The 14,607-nt window shown below is 46.1% G+C and overlaps 1 protein-coding gene across 1 annotated transcript in view; it reads left to right on the top strand.

The window, feature by feature from the left end:
* greb1l (GREB1 like retinoic acid receptor coactivator) overlaps nt 1-14,607 on the top strand; it is a 39,413-nt gene that overhangs the window by 5,784 nt on the left and 19,022 nt on the right. Inside the window, exons 4-17 of the mRNA XM_056292855.1 lie at nt 2,145-2,321; nt 2,634-2,810; nt 2,964-3,089; nt 4,760-4,882; nt 5,667-5,804; nt 5,953-6,078; nt 6,521-6,658; nt 7,034-7,219; nt 7,825-8,124; nt 10,462-10,590; nt 11,454-11,588; nt 12,436-12,633; nt 12,725-12,905; nt 14,237-14,426. Of these exons, the coding sequence (XP_056148830.1) occupies nt 2,145-2,321; nt 2,634-2,810; nt 2,964-3,089; nt 4,760-4,882; nt 5,667-5,804; nt 5,953-6,078; nt 6,521-6,658; nt 7,034-7,219; nt 7,825-8,124; nt 10,462-10,590; nt 11,454-11,588; nt 12,436-12,633; nt 12,725-12,905; nt 14,237-14,426 (2,324 nt within the window). The remainder of the gene's footprint in view (nt 1-2,144; nt 2,322-2,633; nt 2,811-2,963; nt 3,090-4,759; nt 4,883-5,666; nt 5,805-5,952; nt 6,079-6,520; nt 6,659-7,033; nt 7,220-7,824; nt 8,125-10,461; nt 10,591-11,453; nt 11,589-12,435; nt 12,634-12,724; nt 12,906-14,236; nt 14,427-14,607) is intronic.

Consider the following 14,607-nt stretch of genomic DNA (forward strand, 5'->3'; position numbering starts at 1 on the left):
CACTCCATTAATACTGAGCAGTCCTCTGAGTGTCTCAAACACACCGCTTAACTTGTGCGGAACGGTGACAAAGTGTGAATGCGAAAACTTGCTTCCTGGTTTACATAATGTAGCTTATTTTGACATCAAATTTTACATTTGGTAACCTGTTACAAAGTAACAATGCTTCATGAAGCTGCTGTAGGTTGAAATAGGGTGAGATCGCCGCTCTGGTGGCCGAGTGGAATAAACCGCCGCTTTTGCAATCCGCTCGTCATGTGGCTGGGAGGTTCGTTTCCCAGACTCGCCGTAACCGGTCACGGCCAGAGCGTCCACGGGGTAAGGCATTCATTAGGCCACCCTTACCCGAAGGATAGTGGGTGTAGGTCGGTGTAGTGTTCGGGGACTCGTCGTTCTCCAGCGACCCCTCTGGCCCATCCGGGCGCCTGCAGCCAAGCAACCGAAAGCATTCTCCCTACGTCTCCTTCGCGGCCTGAAGATAATGCGATCCATGCGAGGCTCCAGTGTGTAAACTAGCGAGAGCAGAGTTTGAAGGAAGCTGGTGTTACGACTATCTCCTACCTGTGGAAACGTGAGCCAGGGGAGTTATTGACAAGAGTTCCGGCCATATGCCATTGTGTTAATTAGGTGGGGTAAAGGGAAAAAACTAGAAATAAATTTATAAAAAAAAAAATTTTTTAAAAAGGAATAGGGCGAGATCACCACGGACCAGAGGTGTAAAAACCAGGTCCAGAAAGTAAATCTCCAAACCGTGTATTTGTTCCAACCATGTTACCAAACCAGCTGATTTCATTAGCTAGTTTTCCCTACCTAGTTGAGGAGTGCTGTTGACTAGAATCTGCTGGTGTAGTGCATGAGTGGAGCAAATACATGGTTTGGACTTTTACTTTCTGGACCTGGTTTTTACACCTCTGCCACAGACCATCGCTTACACTTACTAATGTTTGAAAAGCGTTAATTTTGTTCATGTAATAAACATGAACTCACCTCTATTCAGTTTCTCTTCCTTGCTGAGGAAGTGGGCATCCAGGTAGCGCAGCGGTCTATTCCATTGCCTACCGACACGGGGATCTCCTGTTCGAATCCCCGTGTCACCTCTGGCTTGGTCGGGTGCCCCTGCAGACACAATTGGCCGTGTCTGTGGGTGGGAAGCCGGATGTGGGTATATGTCCTGGTCGCTGCACTAGCGCCTCCTCTGGTTGGTCGGGGTGCCTGTTTGGGGGCAGGGGGGAACTGGGGGTAATAGCGTGATCCTCCCACATGCTACGTCCCCCTGGCAAAACGCCTCACTGTCAGGTGAAAAGAAGCGCCTGGCGACTCCACGTATACCAGAGGAGGCATGTGGTAGTCTGCAGCCCTCCCCGGATCGGCAGAGGGGGTGGAGCAGTGACCGGAACGGCTCAGAAAAGTGGGGTAATTGGCCGGATACAATTGGGGAGAAAAAGGGGGGGGTGAAGAAACTGAGGGAAGATCGTTTGGCTTAATGATCCTCTTATTTTCTGCCTGAGATTTCTGCTTGCGTGTCCCCAGCATAACCAGCCTGGGTCAAATGCAAGCCGCATAACTCGCATATTTTCAACTGCACTTGCCTAGGTCTTCCCATCACATAAAGGGTATTTTTACCACTCTCGATCATTGCTTGCAAAGGTCGCCGTCTTTATGTGGCAGTCGGTGAACATTTGGCGTTGTAATCATCGCTGTATTCTCCTCGCACCGCTGCATCCAGATACAGTGCAGGTCAGTGGTGTTTTTCTAGAAAGCAACCTGTTTTGTCTTTCCTCCTCACAACTGAAATGCATTAAAGACAAATCGGACAGAAGTGTAAACGCACAAAGTTGCATAAGTGGCACTAGTCTGTGTGCGCGCTGGTGTCGGAATGGTTGTTGGAAAAAAGTCTACAGGAGCTACGCCAAGAAAGTGAACTTGTTCATGTCATGAGGCTAGAGTTTGACAAAGCTTTCCGCTGGGAGATATGAATATTGCATGTGTCTTTGTTTTGTTTTTGGATCACCTTGACATTATCCTAATGTGAGTGAATTACTCACTTACGTAACACTACAGTTGAGAACATTGTCGAGAGAAAAAAAACGTGGCTGTGTCTCCCATCTCTCTCGCTCTCTCTCTCCCTCTCTCTCTCTCCTCAGGGTTCTGTCAGGCCGGCAAAGACCTCCGTTTGGTCTCCATAGCAACAGAGCCCATGGAAGTCCCATCTGGCTTCGAGTTGGTTGGTGCCAAGTCCCCCAGCGTCCCCGAGCACATCCTGGTGTGTGCTGTGGACCGGCGCTTCTTGCCTGACGAGAATGGGAAAAATGCACTTTTAGGTCAGTCTGTGCCTGTGGTGTGGGACCAGAGCGAGGGGAACAGGATTGCTGTCGGCGCTAAACCGAAACGTGTTCTGCTCATAATCCTCCGGGGGCACTTTCAAATTTAGGCCTGAGTCATTAGACAAGAAAGATATTGTATTCAGTCATAGCTGTCGCATCTCATTACCTATCTTCGGTGAGAACATCTTGTCTCCGGTTGCAGTCGGCTGCTTCACTGACCTCTTGTTAAATCTGTAAGCGACCGTTGCCAGTCGTGCTCGCCCGCTCCAACTCATTCTCCTGAATCTGGTGTCTGTTGCCGTTTTCCAGGGTTTTCAGGAAACTGTGTGGGCTGTGGGGAGAAAGGCTTCCGATACTTCACGGAGTTTTCCAACCACATCAACCTGAAGCTATCCACCCAGCCTAAGAAGCAGAAGCACTTAAAGCACTACTTGGTGAAGAATTCTCAGGGTGCCCTTTGCAAAGGACCCCCCATTTGCTGGAAAGGTCAGAACTCCAATTAAGCACCTCCTGTCTGTCTCACGGTGCGCCGATTTATCTGAATCACCATGCCGCATGCCGTGTCAGACAAGAAAACTGTTGTGTTGTGCCTGTGTGAATTGTCAATACCTTGACCGTTGTTAATTCTGTGATTCCTAGACTGTAAAACCCGTCAGTTCTCAAGCAGTGCATCCACGTCCAAGCCCAGCTCCTCCTCCTCTCTCAGCAGCAAGGAAAATGGAGGAGGGATCAATGGACACACTTCCTCCCCTTTCTCTCTGTCAGGTGAGGCTTGCGTCGGTCACATCGGCTGTATACCTGAACACTGTTGCGTACATATGTCCGTTGTATAACATGAACTGACCCTGTTCAAATCTGAGAGGCCTGCACTGACATGAAGTGGCTTTTAACATTGAACAGGTTTACTTACTTTTGTACAGGGGTCTTTGCTTAGCGAACAGAATAGGTTCACAGTCGCATAAATGCTAAACAAACTCTTTTACTCTACAAGAAGCCGTTTTTATTTTTATTTTTTATGGCATGCTACAATAAGACCACCAGTTCCAGTCTTTGATGGAAAAAAAAGCTCTCTCATGCTTATGATATTGATTTCTTTTCTTGGAGCTCCCAGAGCCTGTTAGGAGCAATCTTGCATAACAGTGTGTTAGGCGTGTTAGGCATTTGAGCTGCAAGGCTCATTGTTGGCATAACTCTAGCTATCTCCTAAAAGCGACCTTGAGATACATCCTGCTCCCGAAGAGGTGGGTCGCACTCTAACACGCCCCTATTCTAAGCCTAAAATGACTTTCGGCTCGAAAACCTTTGTTTGGCCGGTACTGTTTTACAAAAATGGTAAAGGGATTGTATTTATCTAGTGCTTTTCCCGCTCTACAGGGTATTGAAAGCACTTTACAGTTTATTATAATGATCAGAATCGTCTTTATTGAATGAAATGAAAAAGCTGCAGGTAGCGTATAATGATGCAGTCAGAATCTTGCTCAAGCTTCCAAGATGGACAAGTGCAAGTCATGTGTTTGTGACTAGTAATGTTCCCACTTTTTATGCCGTGTTGAGGAATTTTATGCATAAATTTATCCATCGATTAATTGATCCTAAGAATGTAATTATAATGCTCTTAACTGAGCCTGCACAAAGGGACACAGGGTACTCCTCTTGTTTCTGGAAACATTGGAACAAATGTCTGTATAGGTTTTAACCATTGTGGACTTGTGAACTGCTGTTTCTAGCTATATTTTTGTGTTGTTGTACTGTGTTGTATTTCTTTGTTGTTGTTTTTAATATGGACCTACCTATGTGTCTGAATAAAGTAAGATTTGAGTACTGGCCAAGTATGCTTACATTTACGAGGACTCTGAATTCCTTAATGCCTCGCACACACATGACACGTTCACACGTTTTGACAGCAGAGGCTGCCATGCAAGGCACCAAGCCTGCTCCTCAGGAGCAATTTGGGATCTTGTTCAAGGACACTTGGACACAAGGAGCCTGGGTTGAACCGGCAGCCTTCCAATTGCTGAACAATAGCTCTACCTCCTTTCACTGCCACCCCAAAAAGGACAACTGCAGCATTTTTGTCATTGTGCAATGGGGTCCTGGCATGGGTTGTAGTTTGTTGGTATTAGAGCTGTGTTGGGCTGCAGTATGAAGGATACAACTGATCAAAATTGCCAATTAGAGGAGGGGTGAACATTGTTTAGTCAGAGGCTTGTTGAGGTTAAAGTTTGACGTTTTGCTCTTAACCTAATCCTAGTGATTCATTGCACAGGGACAGGGCATTGGTGGACAAATGGGCTTCACACCACAGCATCAAGAGTCAGAGTCAGAGACTTAGGCAGGACTTGTCCTGTGGTCAGGTGTACTTTATGCGTTATCATTAATGTTATCCTTATTATTTGATTTGATTTGCTTTTATGATCTTTTTGTCTTCTCTGTAGATTCTTCACCCAACAGAAGTACACAAACCTCCTCAGTCTTCTTCGGGGGGCAGGACCTAGGCCGGGACTGCAGTTTCCTGAAGCCCCTGGCCTCCACAGCGGGGACCAAGACTCTACCAATAGGTGAAATTCAGATGTATTTTTCACTCTGCTAAATTAAAACTCTCTGGCACTTCTCTGGGTGTATCGCCCATCTTTCTATAGGTAGACCAAATAAGTGAGGTTTGGTAATGCGCTGTTTGTCTAGGAATGCATCATTGAAATGTCGGCTGCTTTCGCTTATTTCCGGATGTAACTAGGTTTTAACACAAGCAGCCGTGAGGATTACATCCCTAATAGGCCTTCGTCATCACCTCGGTGACGGCTTCATGACTGGTGTTGCTTAGCCGCAGGTTTATTTATGTGTAGTAGCATAAGGCAGATGGAGGTGTGGCTGGCTGTGGACCCAAGATTAACCTCTGTCGCTGCCTGTTCGAACACAAACATACACACATAATTCACAAATATGTGTGCAAACACATGGACACATTCTGCCTGCACACAGATCAATAGCGAAGGAAGGAATCCTGTAATGACTTTTTAAGGCCTTGCTATCCATTAGCCCCTTTACAAGGTTGTGATATTGACAAAGCAAAGCTACACACACCGATCAATGTTTTTCCATGTGCCACATACACAGTGAGTATGAGATTGGAAACGCGCCATCAGGTCTTTTGCAATAGTCATTCATCCAAAGGAAATCAATAACTCAGTGTTAGTACTGACTCATCTTTATTTATCTTTCTGTATTCGTGGACAGGAAATGTTGGAAAGAAGTTTTTTACCATCACTGATACCATATGTGTGTGTGTGTGTGTGTGTGTGTGTGTGTGTGTGTGTGTGTGTGTGTGTGTGTGTGTGTACGCAGTGCCCACAGCTCTCAGGGTGAACGGTCCGGCCAATAACCTGACAGTTGATGGACGTCCTCCCTTACTGAGTCCCTCCCAGGTCTCCTTGGGTCCTCAAGGTCAGGGGTATCGCAGCGCTGACTTGGGAGACAGTCCTTGTAAGCCGTGCTCTTTTTCCACAGTAAATACAGCTTTAGGCATCTAGAAAACGTATGATATATGGTCTCTAAGGGTAGTAAACTATGCGATCTTTCTTGCATTTGGAGCATGTTTGTACTTGGCCTGTTTTTTTTCTTCCCTGTTTAGCTTCGTCCGCCATGAACTCTGGTCCTCCAAAGAAGCGCCACCGGAGCTGGCACCCCAACTCCCTGCTGCCTGTCCCGCCCACGGCTGTACCTGTGCCAGCCATTCGGCCAATCATGTGCTCACCAGGTCAGTTCCTGAACCCAGGATGAACTCCTTTTATCAGGACATGTATCCCCCGTGACTATATCTGAGCAGTGTGTGTGTCTGTGTCTGTTTGCTTGTGTCCTTGAGAACATAGGCTGTGTTGATTATACTCTATCACACACACACACACACACACACCTACACACACACACACACACACACACTTCGGGATGTGATCATTACCAATGATTTCTGCTCAAAAGTTTAATTATTTACTTGACATGATTTCTTTATTTAATTTTTTTTGATGGCCTCACTTTAACCACACGACAAGAACACCTAAGAGACACACTGTTGCTATCTTCTCTGTCTCATGCACAAGCCTTGTCATCTTTAAACCCAACGTTTTATTTTGGTTTGAACCAAGCTATTGTGTGCCTGCACAGTAATACTGGGTATTGCTATGCTTTTCTTCTCCCTGCAGGCTCTGTGCTGGCCATGACTGCAACTCAGCCACCTGTGACGGGGGTCGTCCAGCCCCAGCCTATCACCGCTGGAGAGACGGTCATCGTACCCGACAACCTGCTCAACACTTCAGGCGTCCGTCCTGTCATCCTCATTGGTACAAGCTGCTCTCTGTCAGCTTCTCTGTCCCGATCTCTGCCAGACTCTGAATGAGTTGAACCCGTAACGCCATTCGAGACCCATCAAAACAGCCCTCCTCTTTTACCACGGAGAGTCCAAATCAGACTCGCTCATAACATGGAGTATAATAAATGAATAGAAATTGATTTTGGTGACTAATGTGGGGATTTAGTGATATATTTCAGAAATGTGTACTCAAATTGTGTACATGTACAAATCCCTACTTATATATGTATGCATTCATGACTAAGATCAACCACAAAGTTAAGAAATATCATGTCATGTTATATGACAGAAATGTTATTGCATCTTCCAGTTACCTAAACAATATCTGTGTTGACTCTGTTTGCAGGCCATGGCACTTTACCTTATTTCTATGGGAATGTGGGTGACATTGTTGTGAGCCCCCTGCTGGTCAGTTGCTACAAGAGCAGCCAGCTGACAGAGAAAACCCTGGAGAGTTTAGGCCTTGGCAGCAACCAGCTACTTAGTGTGGAGACCATGATCCTGCTCACCTTACAGTACTTTGCACGCCTAGGTAAAGTACAAGTGCACATTGATTAAAGAACATTATCCCTCTACATTTCTCTTGAATAAATTGGCTGCTTGTCTGTGAATGTTCTCATTCATCCAGGTCATGGTTATCCAAAGGAGTTGAATCAAGTGCAACTGGACTTGGTATATATCCGTGAAGACGTTTCGCCTCTCATCCAAGAGGTTTCCTCAGTTTGTGCCTTTCTGACTAGACCAAACTTAGACCAAGACTAGCTTGGTCTAAGTAAGGCATGAACTGAGGAAACCTCTTGGATGAGAGGCGAAACGTCTTCACGGATATATACCAAGTCCAGTTGCACTTGATTCAACTCCTTTGGATAAATTGGCTGCTGGCAGCTCCAACTGATATAACAGTGAAAGAGGATACTAGTACTACCAGTACTAACACCACTAAGACAAATAATAATGATAATAAGACCTCGGGGTCAAAGCACATTTAACCATCTATATTTTGCAAATCCTGCAACAGCTGAGAAGAATTACTATCGTCTCTTCTCTCAGTGGTCTCTCATAACCACTGCCGACTTTGGGAAGTGAGACGTGGTTTGACTTCTTTCGTGTGCCAATCCTTGATGTTTTCTGTGGCAGGCTCAGACCAGATTCCTCTCAGGGAGGAGTTTGAGCAGATTGTACTGAAGGCGATGCTGTGCTGTCCCGGCGGTTTGACCATCTCCCCTTCCCAGCTGCCCTGGCTGGCTCGGCTGGAAGCCAGCGTCTCCGGAGACAGCGTCCAGGTCCTGGTTACCCATAATTCTCTGGGAGAGGGGATTTCCGAGTCACTGCGTTCACTCAGCGAAGGGCCGCCCAACCAGCAGTGCCTGCCCACCTATGTGGTCATCATCTGTGCCTCCAAAGTCAGCGGCAACGAATTCTGCGTGCTCGTCCTTGGTGAGTGTTACCGCTTTCTCTTGCTTTAAGCGAACCCTGAGGAGAATACCCGCTCCTGGCCCTGTCAATCAGTGTTGCAAAAAAATAAATCTTGACGTGATGGCATCAAACAATACATAACTACATCTAATTTGCATATGTCACATAGCTGAACGGCATCCCGTTCTCTATGTTTTGCAGGTTGGATATTTTGTTTGGTTGTTGGTTGTTTTGTTTTTTTTGGATGATTTTAGCGACTATCAGATTTTACGGTCATTTTAATTTACAAGTGTCTGCATCATCGTGGTACAGTATGAGTGTAAAATGCTAAAATGTCGATATACATAGTTTCATAAGATGGTAGCCTAAAATTATTAGTATATGTAAGTTTTCCTATATGCCCACTTTTTAGCTGATAATATGGAATAGTCATGAGTTTTATAATGCCCACGCACAGCTATAGGCAATGTGATGTCAGCTTGTAGACGTTTTGGTGGGTACGGCCCTTTATGGGGTGAGAAAAAAGCAGTAAAATTGACTGGTGCAAATAGGAGGGTCACAGAAAGTTATTGAGAGAAACGTTTCATCACTCATCTAAGTGACCTCTTCAGTCTAAACTGACTGCGGGTATCCCCACCCTTATAAACAATACAGTGGAATAATGACCGAAACCAATGATTGGTGGTCATGTGTATGGGAAGACTGGGTGTGTAGGATGGTGTTGTTTGACTTCCAATGTACGAGTACTTGCACAAGAACTTCCGGTCTGGTTTGCTGAGAGAGGAGATGGCTTTGTTTTACACTTGCTGTTTGTAGGACCTCCCTAAAATCACGGTCAATAATGTACATCGCATCATGAGTGCTTCCTCGGTAGCTCAGACGAGCAAAAAAGAAAAGGAGCTTTTTAAGATGTATATTTCAAGCTACATTGACAACTATGAGGGTGAGTAACAGCACCATTAGAACTATGCTAGTGCTAGCTAGCTAGCTGGCAGGGGCGATTAAATGAAATACAAATCAGACATACCTGGTGTAAAACCGAATGTTCTCATCAGAGCCTGCAAATTTGGACTGTAGCTGGATGGTCTCTAGTTGTTTCTGGAGCACTTCTATTTGTTTCCTCATTGACTCGTTTTGGGCCAGGGCATCATCCAAAGCGGCAGGATTAGGAGCCACGCAATAGTCATGCTCTTGCAGGCAGCTGCTGACAGGTGCCCCTCAAGACCGTGTTTTAGCCCCCTCCTTTTCTCCTTCTTTACCCATGACTGCCTGCCAACTCATCCTTCAAATGTAATAGTTACGTTTGCGGATGACACCACAGTCATTGGCCATATCTCCATCAATAATCAGCGGCCTACTGGGATGAGATTCAGCACCTCACATCATGGTGCAGGAACGACAATCTGGTTCTCAATGTGCAGAAGACGATTGTGGACTTCAGGAGGTCTAGAAGCTGCAGCCACTCCCCCATACACATCAATGGGGTGGAAGTGGAGCGTGTCTCCAGCTTTAAGTTCCTTTGAGTCCACATCAACGAGAAACTCTCCTGGACATCAAACACCCAGGCCCTTGTGAAAAAGGCCCAACAACACTAGCATTTCCCGAAGAGGCTGAGGAGCGCCCGTCTATCCCCCAAAATTCTCACCGACCTCTACCACTGCACCATAGAGAGCATCCTGACCAGCTGCATCTCAGTGTGGTACAGCAACTGCACCTCAGTAGACCAGAAAGCCCTGCAACGGGTCGTCAAGGTGGCCCAGCACATCACCGGTACCCAGCTCCCAGCCATAAAAGACATTTATCATAAATGCTGCCTTCGAAGGGGTCTCGGCATCAGCAGAGATCCCACCCACCCCAACCATGGACTCTTCTCCCCCTTGCTCTCTGGGAGACGCTACAGGAGCCTCAGAGCCTGCACTACCAGGCTCAAAAACAGCTTCTTTGCCCAAGCTGTTGCCCACCTGAACCTGGCTACCCACTGAATGTCTGTGGATATTTCTGTATATTTTTGTACTCGTGCTCTTTTTTAACTTATTTTTAGCTTTTGGTCTTCATCTGTGTATATCTTATACTGTGTTTGCTGTGTTTGTCTATTTGGTGAAGCCGCAGCCCTTATTTCATTTTTAACATGTGCATGCACATTGTTTTTAATGACAATAAATTGAATTGAATTGAATATACTCAGTACATGAGTAGTTCTTCTTCTGGTGTTACAATGGGTCACTTGTGTTTGTATGTGAGTCCTTTAAGTGTAACTTAATATGTGGTGCCTACTCTCTTCTACATATTGAATAGTAGGCACAACAATTTAAGTCTGTTGAATATACCAACATTTCAGACAATGCTCATGTGTCACAGGGAAGTACCAAGCGCGGGCACTAGCCGAGGGCATGCTGACAACCAATGAGTTTCTGAAGGAGATCAGCTATGAGCTCATCACAGGAAAAGTCAGCGTCCTGGCGTCTCACTTCAAAACCACCTCTCTAGGTGAGTGTTTGGTCTACAGAGGCATGACAGAAAGGGAAAAGCATTTTATTTTTTTCTTTCCAGAAGCTTGTTGAAAGCCTTTACCCCCGTTGCCCGATCATGAGAACCTATTACCTAAAATGTCCCCCAAAATTAAGTTTGAAATATTTTAGGGAGCCAACTAGTTTTGGTTTGATATCATTCTTTACAGTACCAAACAGTTCAATGGGATGAACCTCAGTTGGATTTTTTAACATGGCGTTTTTGAATATGTAATCAAATATCATGATATAATATATCTACTATATCATGTTAAATTCCCTATGATTATCAAGATAATATTTTTCATTCTATACTTATGTGTTCAGGCGACAGGCATGGGTACAAGTCCATAAATGCTGGGATAGCATCCAGTGCTTTACCTGTGCCCCCGTCCATAGGGTTAGTGGTTGTGTCAGGAAGGGCATCTGATGTAAAATTTTGCCAAATCAGTATGCGGATTGACAAGACCATACCGGATCGGTCCAGGCTCCGTGCCGGGTTAACGACGACTGCCATTGGTGGCTGTGCCCTCACAGGGTATCAATGAAAACTATAAAATCCGCTTTGGCGACCCCTGGGGAACAGGGAACAAGCTGAAAGAAGAAGAAGAAGAAGATGATTCTATACTTATGTGTTAGGCAGATACATTTGGGCATATTTCACCTGTGCAGCGCAGACTAATGAACCACTATCGCCTCACACTTAACCGTTTCTGAATAGGTTTGGTTACACTTGTTGTTGGTAATCAGTGTGTTTTGAAGTGAACATACACATATAAATGAGAAACTTGTAAGCATGTTTATTTCTCTCTGAGACTGACCGCGGTGACCTGTTGTTTTCAGGGGACAACCTGGATAAGCAGCTGGTGCGCTACCAGCGCCGCAGGAAATGCCAGCTCATCCAGCCCTTTCAGGGTGACGTCAACGACCACATCCACTCACAGGAGGCTGCAGGCATGGTACCACCGCTGGAGTCAGGTTAGACTATCCTCCACCTCACTTCGTCCCATCTCTCTCTCTCTCTCTCTCTCTCTTTCTCTCTCTCTCGCTCACTCTCTCTCTCTCTCTCTCTCTCTCTCTCTCTCTCTCTCTCTCTCTCTCTCTCTCTCTCTCTCTCTCAGAACATCTCAGTTTTTGTTCACCCTACTTTCTCTGGAAAGAAAAAGTTGTCTTTGCCAAATTTGTATTCCCCCCCCACCGCTCACATTATACTCTACATTGAAAACAGCCATCATACACACACTGCCACAAAAATGCTATGAATGTAGGGGCGTCCAAGTAGCATAGTGATCTATTCCGTTGCCTACCAACACAGGGATCGCTGGTTCGAATCCCTGTGTTGCCTCCGGCTTGGTCTGGCGTCCCTACAGACACAATTGGCTGTGTCTGCGGGTGGGAAGCCGGATGTGGGTATGTGACCTGGTCACTGCACTAGCGCCTCCTCTGGTTGGTTGAGGTACCTGTTCGGGGGAACGGGGGGTAGCGTTATCCTCCCATGCGCTACGTCCCCCTGGTGAAACTCCTCACTGTCAGGTGAAAAGAAGCAGCCGGCAACTCCACATGTATCGGAGGAGGCATGTGGTAGTCTGCAGCCCTCTCCGGATTGGCAGAGGGGGTGGAGCACAGACAAGGACGGCTTGGAAGAGTGGGTTAATTGTCCAAAATTCGATTGGGGAGAAAAAGGGGGGGGGGTGCTATGACTGTTTCTAGAATCTGGGTGGATAAATTGCCGATGTGCAAACTGTTGGATTTGTTGCCCATCATATCGACCTGTTGCACTGATTCATGTGTGATTTTTGTTCTCGTCCCCGGCCTCGCCTGACAGAGCTGTTGCGTGAGGTGTTTCAGATCTATCCTCCTCAGCTGCGTGTGGCACGGAGCCTCCTCTCCCAGGTCTGCTCCATAGCCGACTCAGGGAGCCAGAGTCTTGACCTGGGACGCTTTTGCAAAGTGGACTTCCTCATTTTAGTCCCCCCCTCCCACGTACTGGTGCACCAGACTGCACAGCGCATCCGACAATCAGGTATATATGTTTGTTCTGACAAAGGGGTTTGGCGTTGTACACAAAGGCCTCATTCATTCATGAATTGTTTTTTTTTTGTGTTTTTTTTCAGGGGTTCTTGTGGACCTGGGGATGGAGGACGCCTCCACCGCCAACCAGAAACCAGACAAGTATGTGGTGCGCCTGGACGGAGATGTACACGCCAAGATGGAAGCCTTCATGAGAAAGGTCAAACAGAACCCTTACACCCTGTTTGTCCTCATCCATGACAACTCACACGTCGACCTCACTAGGTAAGAGTATCCTAGCCGTACTGCGTTCAGACTTAGTCTTTCTTCAACTTAAAGCAGGGATTGTTTGCTCTTTTGGTGGCCCGGCCATATTCCTGCTGGTCCTGCCTGCCAGGTTCAACATGTTTTTAAAATAACACCTACACATTTGGCTTTTTAGCTACAGATTGAGCCTTGCTCTGTTGGCGTATTAGCTGTGTTTCCATCAAACTTTCGAATAAATTTCAAGAGAATAAATAAATGTTGCAAAAAAAAAATATTGCAAAGTAAGGTGTGTCCATCAGATCTGTTTAAATGATGAAACCTGAACGTAGGCCTGCGTGTCCTGCATCCTGTCGACACTTTCACATGCACAAAGATGGACCAGATGAGATTATTAAAAGTTGATCATGTGATTAAATTTCATTTTTGATTTGGCAGATGCATTTTCCATTGCAATTTATCACAGTTCTTTTCATTGAATAAAAAGTTTATCCACCTTAAGGGAGTGTAAAAAATGTATTCGGATTTGGGGAATTTTATTCAATATTTGTCATAAATCTTTCATTTCATTTAAAGGCAAAATGAGTAGGATTGTCGGAACGCAACATTCAAAGTTGGCCCCTCCCCCCGGCTCAACGTCATCAGAAGGACATGCCCCCTGACCTCAGTTGCCAGAACACCAGCTCCGCATTGCTCTTCATCCTCATCCTCTCCTTCAGTACTCGCCAGCGGGTGAAAGCCAAACCCAGAGTCACTCGTTTTGTCTGCTTGGTGTTTTGCCTTGCTATATCTGCGTTTTTTCAGCACCGTGTCCGCCGTTGTCGTAGCTTCCTCTTGGATGCATGCTTACAGTCTCGATCTGACACCTGATCGCTACGTTTTTATAGAGTCCGGCTGCCCAAAGGGGAACGCCCAGAAGTGTCCCGTACACAGCAACATAAGAAAACACAGGCAGAGGACAGGGTCTCTGCAGATATAAACACGTCTTGTGGGTCATACCTGATGAGTGAGAGGGATTATTTTTGTGTCAATCTATACATTGATTTTTAGGAAAATCCTACTCATTGTGCCTTTAAACTGAACAGAGACATTGAATTTAAGAAAGTAAAAAAGTAACTCGGTCAAGGGAGTACTGGAACAAAACAAGACTACCCTGCCGACTTGAATTTGGCACTGTAGTATGTTCATCTTATTCACACACACACACACACACACACACACACACCCATCCATCCATCCATCATGATTTCAGGATAACGTACTTTCACAGGGTCATTTACATGCATGCAAAGCTCCTGACTCTACTAAATCCAAAAGATGAACGAATAAATGGCTCCTTTCTCCGTCACCAGTGCTCTTTCAGGGTCGGTGTGCCACGGAGAGCTGCAGGGCCTGGCCGACCGGGTGGTCAACTGCCAAGAGGTGTTAGAAGCCATGAACCTGCTGGTCCTGCAAGTCAGCTGCTTTCCCTTCACCCTGCAGACCCACCAGTCCCGCATCAGCATCCACAACGAAGTTCACTGGCCTTCCAACAGCAGCCTGGTGAGCGTGCCCGAACCCTCTTTTCCGCCTGTGCTCAGAAAAAAAAAAGAAAAAAAGGCCGGCGTAGACATCAGCCATGGTTCAGCTACCCCATCCAGTGGTGGTTAAATGCAATTGCATAAATAGGATAGGGGAAGTGATTGAGAAGTAGGATAAAATATGTAGCATAAGATATATAACA

The sequence above is a fragment of the Lampris incognitus genome, chromosome 14 (genome assembly GCF_029633865.1).
Source record: "Lampris incognitus isolate fLamInc1 chromosome 14, fLamInc1.hap2, whole genome shotgun sequence".
Classification (NCBI taxonomy): Eukaryota; Metazoa; Chordata; class Actinopteri; order Lampriformes; family Lampridae; genus Lampris; species Lampris incognitus.